Raw genomic sequence first — 23,482 nt, 5'->3', positions numbered from 1 at the left:
GCTGGTCATATAATTAGAATATCATGAAAAAGTTGATTTATTTCAGTAATTCCATTCAAAAAGTGAAACTTGTATAATGTATACATTCATTCCACACATACGGATATATTTCAAGTGTTTATTTATTTTACTTTTGATGATTAGAACTGACAACTAATGAAAACTCCAAATTCAGTATCTCAGAAAATTAGAATATTGTGAAACGGTTCAATATTGAAGACACCTGGTGCCACACTCTAATCAGCTAATTAACTCAAAACACCTGCAAAGGCCTTTAAATGGTCTCTCAGTCTTGTTCTGTAGGCTACACAATCATGGGGAAGACCGCTGACTTGACAGCTGTCCAAAAGACGACCATTGACACCTTGCACAAGGCGGGCAAGACACAAAAGGTCATTGCTAAAGAGGCTGGCAGTTCACAGAGCTCTGTGTCCAAGTTCATTAATAGAGAGGCGAAGGGAAGGAAAAGATGTGGTAGAAAAAAGTGTACAAGCAATAGGGATAACCGCACCCTGGAGAGGATTGTGAAACAAAACCCATTCAAAAATGTGGGGGGAGAGTCACAAAGAGTGGACTGCAGCTGGAGTCAGTGCTTTAAGAACCACCACGCACAGACGTATGCAAGACATGGGTTTCAGCTGTCTCGTTCCTTGTGTCAAGCCACTCCTGAACAAGACACAGCGTCAGAAGCGTCTCGCCTGGGCTAAAGACAAAAAGGACTGGACTGCTGCTGAGTGGTCCAAAGTTATGTTCTCTGATGAAAGTAAATGTTGCATTTCCTTTGGAAATCAAGGTCCCAGAGTCTGGAGGAAGAGAGGAGAGGCACAGAATCCACGTTGCTTGAAGTCCAGTGTAAAGTTTCCACAGTCAGTGATGGTTTGGGTTGTCATGTCATCTGCTGGTGTTGGTCCGCTGTGTTTTCTGAGGTCCAGGGTCAACGCAGCAGTCTACCAGGAAGTTTTAGAGCACTTCATGCTTCCTGCTGCTGACCAACTTTATGGAGATGCAGATTTCATTTTCCAACAGGACTTGGCACCTGCACACAGTGCCAAAGCTACCAGTACCTGGTTTAATGACCATGGTATCCCTGTTCTTAATTGGCCAGCAAACTCGCCTGACCTTAACCCTATAGAAAATCTATGGGGTATTGTGAAAAGGAAGATGCGATACGACAGACCCAACAATGCAGAAGAGCTGAAGGCCACTATCAGAGCAACCTGGGTTCTCATAACACCTGAGCAGTGCCACAGACTGATGGACTCCATGCCACGCCGCATTGCTGCAGTAATTCAGGCAAAAGGAGCCCCAACTAAGTATTGAGTGCTGTACATGCTCATACTTTTCATGTTCATACTTTTCAGTTGCCCAACATTTCTAAAAATCCTTTTTTTGTATTGGTCTTAAGTAATATTCTAATTTTCTGAGATACTGAATTTGGGGTTTTCATTAATTGTCAGTTATAATCATCAAAATTAAAAGAAATAAACACTTGAAATATATCAGTCTGTGTGGAATGAATGTATACATTATACAAGTTTCACTTTTTGAATGGAATTACTGAAATAAATCAACTTTTTCATGATATTCTAATTATATGACCAGCACCTGTAGTTGTAATTTCACATTATTACCATGGTCTGTCATCAGACCCTTCCTTGCTGCAATAAAATCAATGGTGCAAGGGAAGTGAAGGGCAGCATCCTCTTTACAACAGGAAATAAAGGTCTTAAGGGAAATGAGGCCTTAATTTGAAAAACGGTAAAATACTGCACGTGAAGCCTGTGGCTTAAAAGGCCAACCGTTAATGATTCAGGCTTTTTACTATAATACTTTTATTGTGAATTCCTTCTCTGGCTGAGAAAAGCAAGGCAGGAAAGACGACTATAACCCTCTACTTGCTACGGTTCATGTGACTTCAAGCATAGTACAAAACCCCCAGTCGCCCCAGCCGGAGCTGCTAAGTTGCAAGTTGTAGTTTATTTTAGTTGTACTAAGAATATTAAGCAGGGCGTTGTTGAAAGAAAATACATGCTCAGCGGCAAAACCTCCCTGGGTAAATATACAGGTTTAAAATACAGTGCATCACCAAGGCATTGTCTGGATAAGTGGCAGGTGGAGGACTCGCTGCACACTGTCAGCACTGAGTTCATTACAGAAGTTGACAAGATGGTTAAGACACTGAAGTGACACATGGTCGGTAATTGGAAAACTTAAGCCTTCAACATTGAAACTATGTTACTTTACCCAGAGGCGAGCGTGTAGGGGGGAAATATTATCACAATTTTTAAATTTTCACAATAAAATTAAGCGAGAAGAGTCTTTACATTGTGTGCATTCATTTTTACACTGTAAATTAACACGATTTGAAAATTCCTGAAAAAATATTTTGGATTACCATTGTATCTGTTACGATGCAGTCATAGCTTAAATGCCTAGCTCTAACTTGCTGCTAGTAGAATGGCTTAATCTATGACATTTCATGATAATATTCAGCATTAAGTCACAAAGTTATGGCCTTTTATTTGGTACAAGCCAATCCTTTTTTTTTTGTCCTAATCATGCTTTTCTAGGCTACAGATTATTTTGAGCGTGGCAGGAGGGGAAGAGCACTGAACCCCGGGACACTGTCACAGAAAGAGAAAACCCTGTAAAAATCTAACTTGTGGCAGATGGCTAATTTAAGTGTGTGTGTTTCGCGAGGCTGTAAAAATGCATCCAGCAAGCCACAGTTGGAGGCAGCGCTGTAATACTGTCTTGGTTAATGCCACCGCTGTCATTATCACAAACAAAATCTTCATTTGTTGTGTCAGGGGCTGTAATAGCTCGACTCCTCGTCCTGACTCCGAGATATTCAACTACAGAACAGTGATCTTGAAGTCAATAGCCTCTTTCCGACCAAGTAGTTACAGGAACATAGTTATAGGAACAGTCCACTTCTAAACAGTTCTACTAACTACTCTTCCCCCAAAACCGTTTTTTCCATTTGCATTCGCACTGGCCATAGGAACTGACCTTTTTGTTATTATAATCACAACCATCTAACCACCACTATGCGTAAAAGGGAAAGACCCTGCCCCGAAGTAGGAGGTGAACGAGTTACAGGAACTGCGGCCAGAGGAACTTAATAATCCCCAAATTGGTCCAGTCGGAACACGAGAAAAAAAGGGTTCTAGGAACGTTATGTTCTAGGAACTGTAAAAATCCGGCTCAAAAGCGGCTCATGTCAGGGTTTTTCCTGCATAGAGAAATGTCTAGTTTATGCTAGCCTCAAAATAGCTATTTTTAAAACACTAAGAAGGCTCGACACAACATGAAACTTTACTTGAAGTATCACCAGGGGCTCTACACCTTAACGAAAGCATTGACAACATTGTTTGTGTACCCAGAGTTTACTAAAAATAAAGATTTTGAACAACTCACCGTAGGTCTTGTTGTTTCCGGCTGCTACCACCTCTGCAGTCAAAATGAGTCGATATCCGAATGTGAATGAACGGACTCCATATGAGGCTCCTTTTTCAACTACGACGTCATTGTGTTTTTCAATAACGACAAAACAAGAAATAATCCATGCATTTATATGGAACTAAGCTTTAGGAGCTTTCCATCTTTACTCTCCTCCCTGTTATGTTGCATTCGGAAATCGTTTGTTTTTGACTGGTGAAGTGGCTGCGGCCGGAAACAACAAGAGCTACGGTGAGTTGTTCAAAACCTTTCTTTTTAGTAAACTCTGGGTACACAAACAATGTTGTCAATGCTTTCATTAAGGTGTAGAGCCCCTGGTGATACTTAGAGCAAAGTTTCATGTTGTGTCGAGCCTTCTTAGTGTTTTAAAAATAGCTATTTTGAGGCTAGCATAAAAGTGCCCTAGCACTCCCATTCAAAAGGCCATTTCAAGGCTTGAGCTTTGTCTGAAGGCGCTGAGCGGCCAGCCAGGCTCTGACACACGCCGACACATTCCGCACATCCTCTGCTCAGTTTTAACCGCTAACCCCTCGGTACCGGTCAGAGAGACGTGTTTACTTTGTGTCTCGGTCCTCCGGTGTGTCCAGCGATGGGCTCCGGTCAGTTTTTAGTTAGCCTACATTATTAACAGTTAATTGTGTGTGTGTTTGTGTGTTCCCTACCGACCCATGACCTCAACCAACAGGAACCAAACTTCAGAAAGGCGAAGCATTTCTACTCTCTGCTCGGGGCTTCTCAGGCGCTGCAAGCATATCACTCGCCCAAGTAGCAGAAGTAGCACTGCTTCGCCTTTCTGAGAATATAGTTCCCAGTATGTATACGGTTAGAAGATGGCTGTGTCTCATATGACCTTGTTATTTGTACACGCTGTGACTATACAAATCACAACATGTAAATAGGAACATGTTGGCGTTATTTTGTTACTTATTCGGAGCAGTAGGCTAGTTGGAACCGATTACCTCCAGGATCTGTGCTAGGCTAAGCTACCGGTGGCTGCGTCAGACAGAGTTACAACACGCACGGAGATGAGAAGGGTATGTATCGACTTGTCTTACTCTGGGGGATACGGTGAATAAGCTAAAGTCCCAATAAGTCGGCGTGTTCCTTTTTTAAGAAGAAGAACACCCACCAGCACAGAAACAGAGCGCCCCCTCCCCCCTCAAATGTTAAAGGAATTAATGTGGAGGTGTTTTTTTTTTTTTTTATATACACACCGTGGTATCGACTTTGGTATCGAGTATTTTGTACTTTTGATGGTATTGGTAACGACTACTAGATTTTTGGTATCGTGACATCCCTAGTCCCAGTCTGTTGTCATGTTGTCGAGGGGGGGTGCACAAAATGAACAACTATTTAAGACAATTGCAGACTGGTGCACTGACTCACTCCTTCCCTGCTTTCCAGTTTTCCTGTTGCTCTCTCATTGGATACTGCTCACATCTCAGGCTCATCTCCATGGAACTACAACTACAAGTGCATCTTGTTTTTGTCCGACGTAATGAAAAATGTTTGCAAAACTGTTGACGAGGTCCTGAAGCTCTGTGAAACCTCTCCAACTAGACAACTTGTTGTAACGGCTGTGAGCGTGAATGCTTTGCAGACTCAAGGATTCTTGTCTCAGATCTCAAAAAAGTGTGTGGGCCGGGCAAAAGCACAGCCAAAGTCATGCTGTCTGCACCACACTTGAGTCAGAGCCACTACAAAAGATTTCATTTCCTCAGTGTTCCCACATTACAAGCAAAATCTAACTCAAATCCAAGCCTTTGTTTCATTTTGTGAAAACAAAATGTTTTGTCAACATTTGTGGTCGTCATATCCATATTTTGTCTTTATAGTAGTGCTGTCAAACGATTAAAATATTTAATCGCAATTAATCACATTAATGTCATAGTTAACTCGCAGTTAATCACAATTAATCACACATTTTTATCTATTCTAAATGTCTCTATTTCTTTTTGTCCCAATTCTTTTTTCTCATTTTAATGCTCTTATCAACATGGAAAAGTGGATCGGCTTGCTTTGTGCTTTTGTCGCCTGGCTTTGACGAGGGGGCTGAGAATTGGCATCAGCTGTGTGCTTGGCCATCAAGTGGTATTTCAGACTGGACGTGCTGCGATGATAGCTCAGTTCACAACGACTTCATCACTTTGGTCTTGTCAATGGAACCATTTGGCAACTTTTAAAAAGTAAACTTTCCATTCAGAATGTTATTGGCATCCATTTTCGGCATCTCGCGCTTGCCATCCACTCAAAACGTAACGTTAGCCTACTACTCTTTGGCCGGCTCACAAGCCCAAACAAGTGTGTGCGGCGTGCCTGTTGTTTTGTTTCCGGTCTAGCTAGATCCGGTGTGGTGTTGTAGTTTTTCTAACGTTACTAGTTGTTGCAACAGCATGTGAAAAAAAACTACAAAGTTTGCTATGCCAAAAAGAACGTTAATCTCGCGCTAAAAAAATGTACGCCGTTAAAATGGGTTTGCGTTAACGCCGTTAATAACGCGTTTAACTGACAGCACTACTTTATAGTAATGCTTACACAAGTACAATATTTGAAGTGTACTTCCATGCAGCTGTCAGGGTTGGAAATATTTATTCACCTTTTTTATAGTGGTCGGTGAATCCATATCTGCCACAATATTTCACCAGACGAGGTTGTTTTTTTTTTTTTTTAGAACAAAAAAGACACCCGTTGGTTACCAATGGTGGGACTGGTGAACTACATGTGGCTATTGCACCAGTCACTGCCAAATAAAGCACCATTTGACCGGCTGCTGGTGGTCCCGAGGATGATTATCTGGGATAGAAAAGCTTTGCATCTTGACAACATGTAGCCAGGATTACACTGTTGCTCCAAAGCTTACTGGGCTTACTGCTGTGACTTGAAAGGAGAAAGGGAGTGTTTGACGTTTCTTTGGGGAAACAACAGACCCATTCGGTCCTCTGAGAGCCTTTTATATTATCCACTCGTCACGTTCGGCTGTCTCGAGGTCAGCGACGTTGTTGCCTCCGGTTCATTTATGTTTTTCAAGCAGCTTTTTAGTTACTGCTATCAACTCATCTGCTACGCCAAGATAAACACTGAAGTGTAACACAGGAAATTAATAATAATTCCATCACGCTGAATCGTAGTAGAGTACTTTAAATGTGATATCTGTGATGGTAAATATTCTATCACAGATATCATCAAAGATATTACAATTTTTTTTTGTAAAAAATACAAGGCTTACACAGCCTTGTATTTTGGCAAAAAGCTTTAGGCCTTTATTTAAATAGGACAGCTGAAGACATTAAAGGGGAGAGAGGGGGGGGATGACATGCAGAAAAGGGCCGCAGGTCGGAATCGAACCTGTGGCCGCTGCGTCGAGGAGTAAACCTCTATATATGGGCGCCTACTCTACCAGGTGAGCTACCCAAGCGCCCAAAGATGTGGTATCTTGAAAGTTTCATTCAATTGTGTAACAGTTGTGAAAGAGAATGTACAGTTCCCTTGTCAACACAGAATTTCTATAATAATAATAATAATAATAGTAATAATAATAGTAATTATAACTTTTACATCTGCTTAACTTGAAATTTTTTTACTCTGGGAGAAGCATTTAGCTGTGCTGACTACATAGGCAGGGCATATTTCCTTACTTAATTCAAATGTACTTTTTGTTGATATCAGTACTGTCCGGTGGATTGCATTCATGCCAAATTGACCATTGATTATTAATGAAGCCAATCAGTGTTAATCTTCCAGGTTTCTTGGAGTTGATGATCGGCCGTGTTCAGACGTATTCAATCTGGCGCCCCGCCTCCCATTGGGGAGGCAAGTGGGTTTAGGCTGCGGTGGTGGGGGCCGCAGGGGGGTGCCTAAAAGTTGAGACCAAAAAGACCAGGAGTTGACTGTTCCCTGCAACAAGCTGTAGCACAATGCACAATTCCTCCCTCCCTTTTCTTTTTCGCTTTCTCCATGAAATGAAGCTGCCTTCAAGTGCGGTCGGAAATGTCGAGAACATAAAAACGCTCCAATGGAAAACAATAATTATAAAATATAAAGTCTACTTGTGCTACATTGAGGGGTTAAAGTACACAACAGGAAGTCACACAAATGGGCCATTTAAGTGACTCCCACGCCTCCGCGCAACCCTGCAGAGAATCGCCAGAGTGTGTCTCAAACCTCTGGACCAAAGGGCAGTTAGGTTTAAGAGAGGTTATCAGTTAGGAAGGGCTGTGGCTAAGATGTGTGGCCGATCAAGGGCCCTGCTCTTATCAAGAGCTTAACAGAGCTGTGTGTGAACCCTAATGATGACGACCATTTGAAAACGTAACATTAGGGACTTCAAAAAAAAGATCCTAAATCCTCAAAAATCTGTATTCATATAGAAACTGTCTTTTCTATCACTCGTTAATGTAAAACAGTGTTGATGTAGCCTGTAGCAGGTACGTAGGAGCCGTTTCATTTGAACATCTTTACCAAGAAAATAACATCCCAGTCCTTTAGGATATAATGCATTTTATGTTTGTTTGGAATGAACTGAAGAGTAGTCATGTGTTCAAGGAAATCATTGTACTAATTGTACTCTCAGTTAAATTGACAGCTGATATCTTTTGAAGGGCACTGCAGAAACAACACAGCTACAAGCACTGAAGATGTCGCTGGAATCAAAACAAAAGGAGTAATAACGGGAAAGGAGTCGCTCATAAAGACAAAACTACAGAGAATTATCACCTGAATTTGCCGGTCCCAGCTTCAAAGTGAGTTTAAGCTAAACAATTTTAGCTGTCCGGTCCTTAACCTTACTGTTTTGGTTGACTCTGAGCACTCCCATAGTGCCGTTTTTAGCCGCTGCAGGCAACTGATTTCAGAGAAATTGCTGTAAAAGCACTACCTGCTTAGCAGCAAACAGCAGACACACTGGTAAACAGAGGAGCGTTTAGCAGCTAAAGAGACAGATTTCCCCTGGTTTCCTGGTGAAATATCTGAATGAATAAGTTAAGTGAAGTCTCGTCATTTGAATCAGCCGTAATGTAATCATCAGGATGCATTTCTTAAGCAGATGGAGATAGGGAGAAATAGAGAAGGGCCCAACATGTTTCTTCAGAGCCTCTGTTCCTCATTTGAATCATATTTTTATTTATTTTTTTAATCTTCCTGCCGCCTGGGGTGGCCAATGTGTCCTGAGCCTCTGGGTGTTAAGACTGTTTGATATCTTCTCCTTAGTATTGGCTGTGTTTGTGTCCTTGTCTGTGTGCACAGTAAGACCACAACGTGCTCTATAATAGTGCCTGTGTTTAATAACTTGAAGGAGCTGGATAACAAGCCCATTTGTCGATGCTAATAGCATATGCTGTTTAGAGGGAACATATATCCAAAGCTCCTTACAGTGTCATTATGAGTGTTTTGTACTAGGGGTTCCAGTGGGAATCCCCAACCCTTTTAGCGTGAGTGGTAAAACTAAAACTAAAACTGGTATACATGATGAAAACCTCTACTGGTGCACACACTATTGTTTTGTCCCCACACATGGCACAGACACACAGCCTTCTTCAAGCAGCACATACCATGTTTTACCAGAGATAACCACACTGAATCTGTTTTTAAATGGATTGTTTTTCTTTTCTCTCCATCTAATCTCCCACTGTATTGAGTTTGCAGAAAACCTTTAAGGTACTGCATGTAAGTAAACAGGATCTCCACGTTCTGCATGCTGATTGTTTTGCTTGCTCTCTCATCAGAGGGCATCAGGTCCTGAGATCACTAATGGGATCATCCTGGCCTTCATAGATAGTTACTCAAACAGAGTAGTTTAAAACGGATGTGGCGTGCGTCATTGCTGTGGCCTTGGATGCGTTGAACACATGTTTGTTATAGCGAAGAGTCTGAAATGTTTGAGCTTTTATAAATTATGAAAATAACATAAGAAACCTTTTTGGTGTTTTGTTTAAAAGGTAACTACCGGCAACCTGCACCCTATTTTCCTATGGTTTTGTGTCTAAGTGACTGATGGGAACAATAATCTTTGACATTGGTCCAGTATTAAGCAAGATCGCTGCAGTTAGCAGCGGCGAAACAAGCTACGATGTCAGTTAATGGGGCAATTATGCAGTTTGTATTTACCTTCACAAAAGTGCTCGTTTGGCCACTGACGGGAAAGGATTTCTAAGGAGGTCGACCTTTCTGTTAAAGAGTAAGATACTTTTAACATAAAAACATCTGCAAAAATTCATTAGTTAAACCCACCAGACTCCATGTAAATAAACAGTAATTGTAGCATTGTAAAATACAGTCTGACTGCCTTTTTTGCCAACGGTCGGCTGTTGGGTTGGTGTGTCAGGGGCTTAAGACAAGGACGGCGTGTAGCTGTTGCTCTACCGTTGTAGTTTATGTTAATGGAAACATGTCTAACACGCTAACGCACATTCAACGGCATCACCCAGAAGTGCCGATTACCGGAATGATAAAAGTTTGGTGCTTTGAACGTTTAAATGTAGACAAGGTGGAAATAATTTAAACACTCCTAATGCATACATTTTATTTTCATTATTCTATGTATTTTTGTTATTGTAAATCTCATAGCATCAGAGATGCTTTTCAGTTTTATAGCCTGTTGTGACCTGTTGCCTTTCTGGAAAGTTTTCAGTGTTCATACAGTGTTTGAAATTTTCCTCTTTTTTTTTTTTATTATTCTTTTTACAATGAAAGTAGTCTACTGAAGTTGCCAGTGGGCAAAAATGTTACCTCAGTCCCCAGCAGGAGGATTTTGACACTTGGCACTACTGTTCAAAATAAATGAAAAGAAATCCATCATATATTTACAAACCTAAGCAGCCAGGAGTTTCAGTTTTTGGGTCTGTTCTCTCCGTGTTTGTGTCTGACCTGCGAGGCGTATTACACATTAGCATCCCTAACTTCACTCCTGGCCTTCACGACCTAAACTCAAAGCTTAATTATTCAAGTGTTTCTGCTTCTTGGCAGCGCGTATGCCCTCCTGGCCGGCTGCAGTCTGCTTCTCTTTGGATGCCGTCCATTGTCTGCCTGATTTCCCCAGGCATTGAATCCTGGCTGGAGGATTGAGGGCCATCAAACAGAATTAAGAGGAGACAATACCTGTGCGTGACGGCGGTTGTGTGAATGCTTACAGTTGGGCAAAGGCGTGTTGAAATTTTTTGTGTACTTTTGTGTGCTTGTTTTTGTCAAAGTGTGTGGCCTACGAGTGTGTGTGTGTGTGTGTGTGTGTTGAAGTGAAGCCAAAGCTCCCACAACAAGAAGAGGCCTCTCCTCCTGGCTCCGTCCACTGATGCAGGCCTTCAGTGTCCGTCGGGCCAGCTGGCAGCCAATTTATACCGAGGCCAAACACTCCAATACCCACAGGCAGGCCAACAGGGGCTCTTTGTGATGCCAGAGTGTGTGTGTACTTATCAGCTACTGAGACAGTTGTGCAACTCGTGATTGACTGCAAATGTTGTTAATCTCCAGACTTGGCTGTATCCAGAGGACTTCTATCCGTGTTTTTGCATTGGTCAAGGCATGACTTACATTCTATTAGTGGCTCATAGTAAGTACTGCTGCCACCCGGAAGCCATACAGCTTTGAGTGCATTCCTTGTTTGTCACAGGACCAAACTATAGACTCGGATATCAGTATTTAAATACTGTATGTAAACATATGCTAAGAGAGCGTGACATTGTTGGAAGTGGGGCAACAAAAATGTAGCCTATATTTTATCCTGAGGGTGGAGTGAAGGAAAGAGATGAAAGGTAATGTAGTCAAGACTGCAGTGCCAAATATCATTCAAATTTTGTACTTCTGTTTTTGTCTTCTCCTCTATTACACCTGTGGCCCACCCGCATCATTTTTTACCTGAAAATGTGGAACTTTTTTTTACCACTTGTTGCAGGTTACCCATCCATACCGGCACTCTTGGGGATTATATGTATATATTATATTCAGATGATTCATGAATTTAGACAACCCGATGCAAAAATTTAACAGTAAATTTGTAGTGGAAACTAATTTGGTCTGATTTGTTGTTTTTATTGCAATGAATTAAAGGTTTTTACTGGCAGTAATTATGTTTAAAAACCAAAATCATATCTCAAAAGTTGTCTACTGCCACAGTAACAAAAGTGTTTTTAGTACGCAGAGCAACTTTTTCTCATAGTCACCAGGAATGCAGTTTTCACTCTCCCATCACACATAAAAGAAAGTTGACATTAACAACCACCAACAGTTAATCTAAGCCTAACTGTACGTACGCACCGCCGCCGACTTGAGCTGCAAAGAAGCTCTGGCCTCCCCCGTCAAGGACGCTTGTCAAAAAGTACGGGGAAGCTGTTTGACGCTTTGGCCGCTCTGACGTAGCAGCATTCTATGTTCGATCATGGAAAAAGCACAAGCAGCCACTGCACGGCCAATACATTGACACTAGAAACCTTTTTATAAATTACATATATAATGACAGAATTTGTATTGGTTGTTGGTCGCAGCGGTGTTAGCAGTTAACTCGCTCATTAGCCACTGAACTGCAGCAGAATGCAGGCAGAGCGAGCAGCCGTCAGCTGTTGATCCGTGCAGGACTTCACCGTGAGCGGACTGTTTAGAGACCATGTGACCGGCAGGTAACGTTAACTGGTCCCTATACGCAAATATCATAAATGATAGGGAACCCAGCAACGGCAGTGATGAGCTTTTCCTCCTTTTTCTCGGAGCTAATGTTTTGGTAGGAACGCAAGTTTACATCGTATGTTTCTCTGGAATCAGCCAGCGCGAAGGACGTCTATATTCCGATTGGTTGCCGCTGAACCGCGTCATAGCTCATTACCATAAAGTTGACCTACTTTCAACTTTCTGATTGACGCTCTGGTCGCTCAAAACGCCAAAAGGCAACGCCGACAGATTTGACGCTCCTTGCAGCTGAGAGAAGCCAGCTTCCATTGAAAATGAATGACTTCCGGTATCTTTAGAAGCTCAAGTCGGCGGTGGTGTGTATGTACAGTAAGAGATATTTATATATAGAGTTACTTTGTGTACTTAGTTATTTTTGTAAACAAAAAAACTGTGCGCAGCTCTATTATCTGATCAAATATCGTATCGGGACTCGGTATTGGCAGATATTAAATATTTTCAAAAAAAGCTGATTGGGACATCCCTAGTAGTTTTGGTATTTACTCTAGCCTATTGACAAAAATATGTTTCCTGCTCCTGAGCTCAAGTATTCTGGCGTTGTATTTGATGGCTTAAGGCTGTTTTTTGCTTCTGCGTAGAATCAATGACGGGGTTATCCGTAAAGTGTCTATACGTTAGCAACGTTTTGAAATTAGCACTTTGCCAGCAAGCAGTACTTTGTGGGCAGTTGTCCAAAAGTTTGCTCGCTAAAATAACATGAACGGTCTCTCTCTTTTTCGTCGGAAATGGCAGAGTTTCGCGATTGACCCTCCGGAAACCACACACCCCCTAGCGTTCTGGTGGTGAAATGCACCGCGATGCAAAGAAACGTGTTCAACCCCGACGCAGAACTCCGAAAGGGTCACGACGCCATAGGAGCGACGCCGTAGCTACGGTGTGGAGTTGACGCAGAAGCATAAAACAGCCTTTAGGTTGTTGCTTTGGCGCTGCACTTCACAACAACCAGTGCCTGGGACACTGAAATGCTGCCAACTGCATATTGTGTCTAAATTTGGCATTTTAAACATTGCTTTTGGAGCACATGTCCTTATGTGGATAAAATAGATCCCTCATCATAATAACGGTAACTATTTAGCATTGCATCAGAGCTTTGGCTGAAAGATGAAAAGCTTTCTCTGCACCGAATGAAGATGTGTGAATTTGTTTCCCATTCATAGTTGCACAGTTCACCATCTTGTACATGTTTACAATTTATTTATTTAGCACTTAAGAGGGGGCAAGTGACCTCTTACTAGGGTCAGGTGTCGTTTGGATTTTTACGATGCCGAGGCCGAACCGGTACTTTTTAAAACGATTCCGATTCCTAAACCGATTCTTGAAAAATGACATCAAAGATGTAATATGTTTACTTGCGATCAAGTGCAGCGAATGGTTAATATGCTTTTACGTCCATTTAGGTGATCCCAGAGGGAAAATATGGCATTTTAAAAGTAGCCTACGTTTACGATAGCTAGCTAACGGTAGACTTCAGAGAGAGTGTGATATTTTTATGTCCGTTTCGGAGCGACAGAGGGGAAATATTTCAGTCGCCACATTAAGTGGAACCGAAATGAGCATCCGAAATTTGCGTTCTAATCCGGTCCGATTCCGGTTAGGGCTGCACGATATGAGGAAAATATCTAATTGCGATTATTTTGACTGATATTGCGATATGATTCACGATATTCGAGGGAATGATCGTTTTTGTATCATTATTCTCATTTTAAATGGAAAATTATAAACATTGAAAGAAATTAAAATGATTTATAGTGTGATATTTTTTTTTTTTTTGCGAGGAACTGTACCAAGCAAAGAGTTTTTTTTGTCTTTAGGATACGATTTGTAGGTCGGGACATTTCTGCAGCGCCGCAATACTTCATTCAGAATGGTTTGACACATATTGCCATTAACAAATATTGCGCCCCCCTGCAATTTGGATATTGCACTAGTCCATATTGCAATTTCGATACAATTGCGATTGATGGTGCAGCCCTAGTTTCAGTACCCAACCCTACCTCTGATCCTGAAACAGTTAGACCACTGAAACCTGCGCTGCTATTTCTGCCCCTCTGAGAGGCAGTTAGACTCTGTTCTGCTTTCACTTTGTTACGTAAGGGCACCAGAAAGGAAATCAACCCTCAAAAACGTTTCACATTTAAGGCATTTAGCTGATCCTCTTATCCTGAGTGACTGGTGCAACAATTTCCCATTCACCAGCGTTACAAGCGACCATTATTAAGCAGTGGATTGGAGCCACAGTCTCGACAATTTGGCCGTGACCACAGAATAATTATGTAAAAGTGACAACTAGAAACCAATTTCAGTTCGTGGATTTAAAAAAATAAATAGATTTTGACATTAATAAAGTCAGGACAAAATAATTGTAGTGACTCAGTCACCAGTAATATCTGTTATCCTCTTCAGCCTATTGTGGGGGAATTCTTGTAGTTGAAGAAAAATGTTCTGCTAGAAATCTGATTTAGTTCTACTGTTGTTTCTCCTTAATGAGCCAAAGCAGCTGGAGGGGAACAATATCATGTAAATAGCCACATTTATTTACCAAACGTTGTATGAAAAAAAACATGCATATAGCATCTGTAATGTCACACACACATTTCTTAAAGTCGAAATCTTGAAGATCACCGCTTTGTTCTCTTTGGCAGCACCTATGGCTGTGTTTTGGGGGATCTCACTTTCACTTGTTTTTGAAGTTTTATCGTCTTTAGTCATCGCTCTTTTCTTTGTTCGGCCATAGTAACCGTTTAAGACGGTTTAAAAGTCTATTATGTTAGCTCTGCCTACCCTCTCTTGTCGCGCCAACCACTGCTGCATGATGGAAACTGCATTGCTAACTCTCTGCTGCCTGTGACTTTTGCCGGGAACGTCGCCGCAGACACCTAGTTTGTAATGCTGTAAATGAAACCGTTATGTCCGGAGTAATTTCCTCTCACTCAGGCGTAGTTGGCTGTCGGCTGTAGTCTTTGCGGTGTGTTCAAGTGCATTTTTTTTTGCCCAAGACAAAGGCGACGTGAGGCGATGCCCCAGTCGACCTTTGTCGCCACTAGTTCTTGACCGTCTGCTTGGCGTGTCAGGGCCTTTTTAGAGAGTGAGCAAGCTGCAACCTCTGCAGCTCAGAGTGATAAGATACCAGACAGACAATAAAGCAAACATGCCACCACGTGTACCTCTCTTTGAGCCAAAATAAATACCATCAAGGCACCCAATATATGAGGAAAAGTAAGCTGTCGAGATCGTTGCTGAACATTTTTTAACTGAAGTTTTCAAGAGCAAATTTCTGGTGTTTTGTTTTTAGTGTTTTCTTGAAACCTTTTAATTGTATTTAATCAGCTCAAATATGAACCATGTTCAGGATCCAACACACAAGTAAGTAGGCAGCTGTGATGATATGTGTTTTTGTTATTGTTCTTGTCATAGATCATGATTGATAAAACCAGATCAGCTGGTTTCTGAACGTGCCGGTGGTGTGAACCGTCAGTGGGTTTGTCAGTGGGTTTGTGGGAAGCGGTTGCTGCTCACTCAACAGGTTTCAGTGGGAGGCTGCATGATGATGAACACAGTTTCATCGTGAATCACTACGGTTACAGTTAACATTAGCAGCATCAGTTACCTTCACTTTCATCTGATGTTGTGACTGAATATCAGAGAGGCTTCTGGAGCTCCTAATAGTAACAAATAGGACATCTTGATGTAAGTGTTTTCTCTGATTATTTTGTGGATATACTTGTTATTAGAGCTGCAATAATATGTCAGTTAATTGGCGGACAGACAGAAAATGAATTGGCAACAATTTTAATAGTCAATTCATTGTTTTGAGTCATTTTTAAAGCAAGTTCTCAGACGTGAATATTCACTGGTTTCTTTAGCCTTCTACTGATATTCTTTGGGTCGTTATGGGTTTAGGACAAAACAAGACTTTTTAAGATGTCACCTTGGACTTTTTTCACTGCTTTCTGATTTTGTATAGACCAGGGGTCTTCAATGTTTTTTAAGCCAAGGACCCCTTAACTGAAAGACAGATGGAGCAGGGACCCCCTACTACGTAGATTGTATAAAATGAAGTTGCATATTAACCTGGGCCTACAATAACGTGTAGGGCGGCCTAAAGCCTTTATACATTCCTTAGGATGAACTGTATCTGTGGATGACTACCTTAGTGACGACCTTACCAATAGGCCAGTAAGCAGCGGGGATTTACATTTGCTAATATGTTGGATTCATGTTAAGATTTTTTAATTTTTTTTTAAAAACCTAAAAAAAACAACTATAATATAATAACAATTATTTGCATTGTGTTGTATTTCTGTAAATGTTTTATATAGTCTTATTTACAGCTTAAATGTCTTTTCAGTGCGTTTACATGCAGTTTAAAAAAACAATTATATTCGGCTTAAGGCCATACCCTGATTTCTCAAACGTCATGTAAACACCTTACCCCGGTTAAAATCGGAGTTCTAATAACCTGGTTAACAGAGGTAGAGAACTCCTTTAGCAACCGGAGTAGCCCTGCATGTATACACCTTAACCGGGCTATGATCGGTTTAAGCGTCTGCGCATGCTTCAGCTGCCCTCCCAACCAAGGGGGGTAAGCTTCTCCTCGGACCGCGAACCTCCGATGGCGCCATTTTGATGCTAACAAGCCATCACCTCCCGTTAGCATTCCATTGACTGCCATTCATTTTGACGTCACTTTGACAGCGAATAACTTTACATCTGACGTGTTTAAAGACTCTATTTGTCCATTGTTTATTTCTAAAGAAACACAACAATGTATAAAAGGCTCCATTGCCTTGTACCTCACGTTATGGCTCCGTAGCAGATGTTTTTGTAAAAATAGGCTGATTGTGTCATAACCACGCGACTTACTGTCTCATAGTAGAGGAATTACCGTATAGTACAGGAGAAGCGCGCAGGCAGTTTCGACTCACATTAGCTGTTTAAGTTTAATTACTAATGTTAACTAGCATTTCAGTTAGCAATAATTAGCCTGTGTCCATGTTATCTCCTTACATATACTTATGCTCTCCGTCTCTGCAAGATTTGGAATTATTGAGATTTCTCTTGGCACAGCTACCAGAAGACTTCCAACTTTCAGACACGTTGCTCACGGCACATTTACGTCGTCTCTCTCAGTTTGAGGCTGCGCAGTAACGCTCGGCCATTACCGGAAACGTGCTTCTAATGGCCGTCACTGGTCTCCGTCCAGAGACACGGGATCTGTTGGTCCATTCTTATATACTGTCTATGCTCCCAACTCCGAGGGAGTTGATTTTGAACCGGACATACTCCGTCAGCACGCTGTGAGACGTAGTCGTTGCTATGACACCATACAACAAAAGCATTACCAGAATCAGCGGCGGGCAGCAAAAAACCTGCGGCCCATCTGTTTTGCTCCCTGCTGAGGCAGCAGCTGGAGATGGGGCAACTGTCCATCTCCCGGGCTGTCAACGCTATGTCTCGGCAAAAAAGGTGGAGGGACCGGGCAGCCCCCGCTGCGACCTCTGGCTAACGTTAATGTTAGTTAGCTCGCTAACAAAGTCAGCTTGCTAATTCCACCTGTCACTGGTTACAGATAACGTTGTAATGAGCCGAACAAGAGGTCAGTCATCTGGCGGGAACATTGTGCTGTGTAATGTTGACATAGGTCAACCGGAATAAAAAGCGTTGCGCGTTGGCAGAGCGCCACCTACTGTACCGGAGGTGGAGTTACTCCAGTCATTCTCCCCATTCTTCCCAGCTCATGTATATGGGGAGAACTGGCATAACCCGGTTATTCACTTAATAATATGAGCACTTTAATGTATTTTTACTGGCATTCACACAACTGGTACCCTCAAATGACCCTGAATGCAGCAGCTTTTGTTCTGAACTGAACTGAACTCAGAGGTGGATTGTCTATTTTTGTGGGGTGTCTCCAACACTAACCCTTACTTTTATGTTATAAATCCTTTTTAGGCACCGACGGAATTGGCTCCTTAGCATCGAGTATCGAAAAATGCCTCGTCATTCAATGCCAAACCCACGGGTGTCATGTTTGGGTGTCCACATGCTCTTGGGTATACAATGTAGCACGTTTAGAGTGTTTTGGTGTTGTCTCACTATAATCAAAATTAGGGCAGAATTCTGAAAGCAGCTGAAAGGCAGAACTGAGTACACAGTTTAATATCTGTTCATTTATCGCAAGTAAGATCGTTAGCGTGATATCGTGCAGCCCTAGTCAAAATATGCTGTTTTGCTCACTTCATGAGGTATTTTATTTTGTCATTTGGCATCTGCCCTTGGTACATGTTGAACTTCTCAAGTATAAGTACCTGCTTGATAGCTGATATCAACGTCTGTTTTCTAATCCCTCAACATTTTGGGGTTGTTTTATGTTGCCACACCCGTCTGAGCAAACCAAACAGAAGAAAAAGGAAACATTCCTAAATTTTGCTCGGTGTGAACATGACCTCAACTCAACCCCAACGAGGCACAAATAAAACATTGCTAACATTACATCACCGAGAAGTCGACGGGCGTCATGTAAGGATAACATCTGCGTGAGGCTCATTAGCACGTGGCGGCTCTCTAATACGTAGGCAGCAGTTGTGTGTGTGTGTGTGTGTGTGTGTGTGTGTGTGTGTGTGTGTGTGTGTGTGTGTCCTCAGCAGCCTCCTCAGCCCCCCGCCACATTTCATCTCTGTCGACAAACTGGGCTAATTTCACGGTCTGTTGACTAGACAGAGGCAGCCCGGCAGACTTACTGTTGTTACCGGAGACTTAAAAGGCAGCTTTTTTTTATTTTTTATTTTCAACTGTGTATGTACGTGTGTTTGGAGGAGGAGGATGAAAGAGTGGTGGGTGTTCGCCAGGCATTCCCTTTTCCTATCGTGACTGGAGTGGTCGGACTCCTACAATTAAGGAATGCATCACAAAGTGATGGCAGTGACGAGTCACTGCTGCCTTGCTGGAGGATCGAAATCTGTTGTCCTCTGTGGAGGATAACCACAACTTTCAGGAACCCTGTATAGTATCAAACTTGTGTGTGGCAATACATGGGTTCATCTTTTTTCTTTTCTTTCTTTTTGTTCTCTCTTGTCAAGCATTCATAGCTGTGGTATTTGGCTCGTCAATCAAACAGTGTGGGTGGTACTGTGAAGTATTTATTCCTTGGAGTTTCCATCTCAGTTTGGCTCTCTGTTGGTAGCTTTGTTTTGCTTTGGTTGCCCAGTAAAAGCAAACCAAATGTAGAGGTTGTAATAAAAGCAGTAGTCAGACGCATAGCGCGGGAGTCAGACGAGAAGACGTGACAATAAATATGGAAAATGGATTGGAAACGGGGGGGGGGACGGGACGACAAGCCTGGTTCTGTCCAAAAGTAATAAAGTCCACCTATGAGCACCTCCAAAGCGCTTAAATTAACCCACTATATCTCATACATACATTTTTGTACAAAAACCGAAGTGTCAAAATCACAACGTGCCATTTTATCTAGGTGTTATGCGACATGGTATTTCTTGACCAAGACCACTAACTTCTTGGAGTCTCAGTTGTTTCCGGGAAACTGCTCCCGGTCAAGAAATAGCCCAGGGCTTAACCCTCGTAAAACAGTGAATTGTCGTTTATATTTAATGTGCTGATTGGTGAGTTTTGGGTGTGCTGGCTAGTCCAGTCTTTATGGGTGGCTAAGCTGAATGACTGCTGAATGCTTTATATATATAACGGACAGGCATGAGAGTGGCATGGATTTTTCTCTTAACTCTGGGCAACAAAGCAAATGAGTGTATTTCCTGAAATGTTGAACTACTCCTTTACCTGGTTGTAGGTAGTATTCTTTCCAAGAATACTATGTTTGGATATTGCCAAGCCCCAATGTTCAGATTGTAACATCAACAGTGAGACTTCAGAATGAATCTTTTCTAACAGCTTTGCGTTCTCTCTCTGTCACAGGCTCCAATGAGAGGCTCTCCATGATGAGGAGCTAACACTGTCGGCCGCACAACCGCAGGAAGAGACGTGGCTGCTGCACCATCCACAGTCGACGCATGGCGGTATTAGGGGTAAGAACCACACTTCCGTTTCCTTGTCTCTTATAAGAAAAACCCCAAGTGGGGCAGACGTGTGCTGGGGGGGGGGGGCAGCGCAAACTGCTGCCGGTTGGCGAGGAAAATCCTGTCTGCCTCCACAGCTAGCGCCCGATAGTCTCAGGAGGAAGAGAGGAGGGAGCAGGCCAGTGCGGTGCGCACAGGTGCTGGAAGCTGCCGCAGGAAAATGAAAGATCCGAAATTGAGGGATCCGCCGCGCCCAGCCCAGCCCAACCAGCGTCCTCTCCATTAACTCGGACGGCTTGCTGTCGCCAAGGCCGTTCAGGGACAGCAGGCGGTCTGCTTTCTCCAGCTCCGACAGTTCAAAGAGTTCCAACAGGAATGTTTTGAGTGTGTCGTGCTTGCCGTTAGCCGGAGGAGCCTCTAACAGCGCCGTAGCCCTGGCTGTTGTTGATGCATCTAAGGCCGATACCACGTGGAAATACTTTGTAACGTCCTGTGTTATTCCTCTCAGCTGGAACTGGGCCTCGATGTGCTAAAGCCACGGCCGTGGGTTGTGCTGCCAAAAGTCCGGTAACTTGATGGTGGCCGCGTAGATGGCACCGACATTAGCAGCGGCCGGCGCCGCCGCAGCAACAGCATTTTCACCACCGTCGTAGTTTGACATAATTCAGCCAGTTAACCCGGAACTCGTATATCATAACACCTCTCCCTTAAAGGTACAGTACCTTGGTGAATGTCTCTTTCAGTCTTACTTGTGGGTCACCACAATTTAATATTTAATCCTTGTCTCCTATATAAGTGCATTGCATTTTTTTTAATGACCGTATTGAAACTGATACCGTTGCTATTTTTAGACCCCGTGGTATACCGTATTACCGCCCAACCCTAGTCAATACTGTGTTTAGTTTCTTATTGGTGCTTATGGTTGAGCTTGGCTGTTAGTAGAAGTAGGACTAAAGGCTGTTGTATGCTTCCGCGTCAACTCCACGCCGTAGCTACGGCGTCGCTCCTACGGCGTCGTGACCCGTTCGGCGTGCATTTCACCGCCATAACGCTAGGGGGTGATAAGTCTGAGGTTATTTGCGAGGTGTCTGCCAGCCAGTTTATGTTATGTTAGCAAGCAAACTTTAGCACAACTGCTCACAAAGTACTGCTTGCTGGCGAAGTGCCAATTTCAAAAGTTACTGACATATAGACGCTTTACAAACGGATAACCCCGTCATTGTAACCAAAATATGTCTGAGTTTATTTGCAAAGCTTATGTCAGTGAACTAGCATGTTGCTACTCCCCACAGTAGGCTGCTTGAAACACCGACTATCAACACACAGGACGAGTTGACCAGTCACAGTCCTTGCGGTCTGCGTCGCCTCAACGCGAAGTTACCAATTTTTGGGGGTGCACGTCGAGCTACGGTGGAAGGCTCGGAGGGTGGTTCGCGGCGACGCAGAGGGGTCTCCGGGGGTACGCCGCCGATTTCATGCAGATGCATAAAACAGCCTTTAGCTTTAGGAAAGAATTTCCTGTTTACGTGCATCTCAAATGTCAATTCTGTAGCGTACCAACTCAGAAAATAGTGAAAAATTCCCATTACAATTTCCTGACGCCCAAGGGAACATCTTCAAATTGCTTCTTTTAAAAACCCAATAGAAGACAAACAAAAAAAGCCAACCTATCCAAGTCTATGGAATATTTGGCATTTCCTCTTGAGAAATTGCTTAAAAAGACATGATCTGTTTTCTCATATGAACTCCGGACAATGTCCAGATAATCAGGTCCGGAGTTGCCCTTTCACACACATGTGTGATGTTGATCAACTTAATTGAATAATTGACGAATACTGTAACTCTAACTCTGACATATTGGCTTCATGAATTCATTAAAAAAAAGTCACGAGGCAGTTCTTGAAAAGCTGACATTGGAGCCTCTTGTCTGTCTGCAAAGACAACGATTATACCCTCTCTGTTTGTCTAGTGTCTTTTATCTTCTTCACCTCTATCTCAGAGTTGAGACACTTTCCTTGTTTTAGCAGTCAGCGAGGATTTCAGAACAGGCTGGAGCCTCTAAATGATGGATGTCAGCTGTCTCCGTGTCTAACTCACCAGCCAAACCAGCCATTATCTGAGTGGAAGCTGCTGGGTGTAATTTCACATCTGATGATTCTGTTCTGTTGTAGTCTGTTAGTTAGTCAGCCCGTCACACACTCTGGCCAGTGAGCTGGTCCATTAGTTTCCGTGTTATTTCTCCACAAGAAACCTATAGCAGCAGTTGTGCATTCATTGTGTGTTATCCTATTGTTAAAGCATGCTGGTTGGGGAGCTGCTGCAGCTGGCAAATATGCTGAATACAAACTGTTGGTTGATTTGACGGATGGTGGAGACAGAAGCAGTCAGCTTTAGAGTAGGTAGGGTAGAAAAAAAACATCAAATAAGATCAATGTATGATATCTTTAATGTAAATATGACTCAGGGAGAGCTTCAGGAGTCAGTCCACGAGTGGAGCCAGACAGCCGAGCACTCTCCTCGGGGCGTCTCTCGCTACACTCAAACTGATACCACAGGGCTGTCGACTTTCATCAAAAGAAAACTTCTTTTACAAAAACCCGCAGCTCAGACATTCTCTTTGAATTTCTTGTTATTTTAGAAGTTATCGCTGATGAAGACATTCTCTGTAGGATCTACCTAATTAAAAGGTCTGTCAGTTAGCCTGTCAATAGCATTTTGGTTTGGATTATAAGAGTCATGATAAACTAATATTTACCACATCTATTGACTTTTTAGGGCAGTTCTACTGTTCATTTATTTCCTTCAGTGACCTGAGATTAATTGGGATAAAATACGATACGAAGTTATCGATTGGGCGATACACTTTATATCAGTGTATCTAGCGTGTAACAATACAAACATAATAAAAATGATTTGATATGACATCACAAAGGATGATTTTTACATACAGAAGCTCGTAACAGTCATTATTTTATAAGTTTAAGAGCAACTCCATCAGTTAAAAAAGTTGTTGTTATTGCTAATATGTTGGCTGACAGCTAAGTGGTTGAAAAGTGTGTATTGTTGCACTGTTTCTGGGACATAAAGCAGCAAGCCAATAACTTAACATAAAAAGCAATATGCAAAGATGAAGACAATTCTGCTGTTGCTTTAGCTTTCATTGATCTTCAGTTCTTTTTTGAAAATATCCCACATTGACATACAGAGAAGGGTTTTTCCAAGTGTTTTGGATTTTATGTAGCCTGATAGGCAAAACCCAGGCTACACTTTTGCCCTTGAAGCTGTGAGCACACAGTTACGATTGAATGCAATACACATCTGCA

General features: G+C 42.4%; 1 protein-coding gene across 3 annotated transcripts in view; it reads left to right on the top strand.

The window, feature by feature from the left end:
- The window catches only part of pcgf3 (polycomb group ring finger 3), a 63,697-nt gene that overhangs the window by 10,517 nt on the left and 29,698 nt on the right, over positions 1-23,482 (top strand). For 2 of the 3 annotated variants that reach the window (XM_078261311.1, XM_078261313.1), the window contains exon 2: positions 20,059-20,168. In XM_078261311.1, the coding sequence (XP_078117437.1) occupies positions 20,154-20,168 (15 nt within the window). In that variant the 5' untranslated portion in view covers positions 20,059-20,153. Of the gene's footprint in view, positions 1-15,663; positions 15,820-20,058; positions 20,169-23,482 lie in introns of those variants that run through there. The other variant, XM_078261312.1, reaches the window with a different exon arrangement.

Source organism: Sander vitreus, chromosome 10 (genome assembly GCF_031162955.1).
Source record: "Sander vitreus isolate 19-12246 chromosome 10, sanVit1, whole genome shotgun sequence".
Taxonomy (NCBI): domain Eukaryota; kingdom Metazoa; phylum Chordata; class Actinopteri; order Perciformes; family Percidae; genus Sander; species Sander vitreus.
The sequence above is the reverse complement of the archived record's forward strand: the minus strand, read 5'-3'. Positions and strand labels throughout refer to the sequence as shown.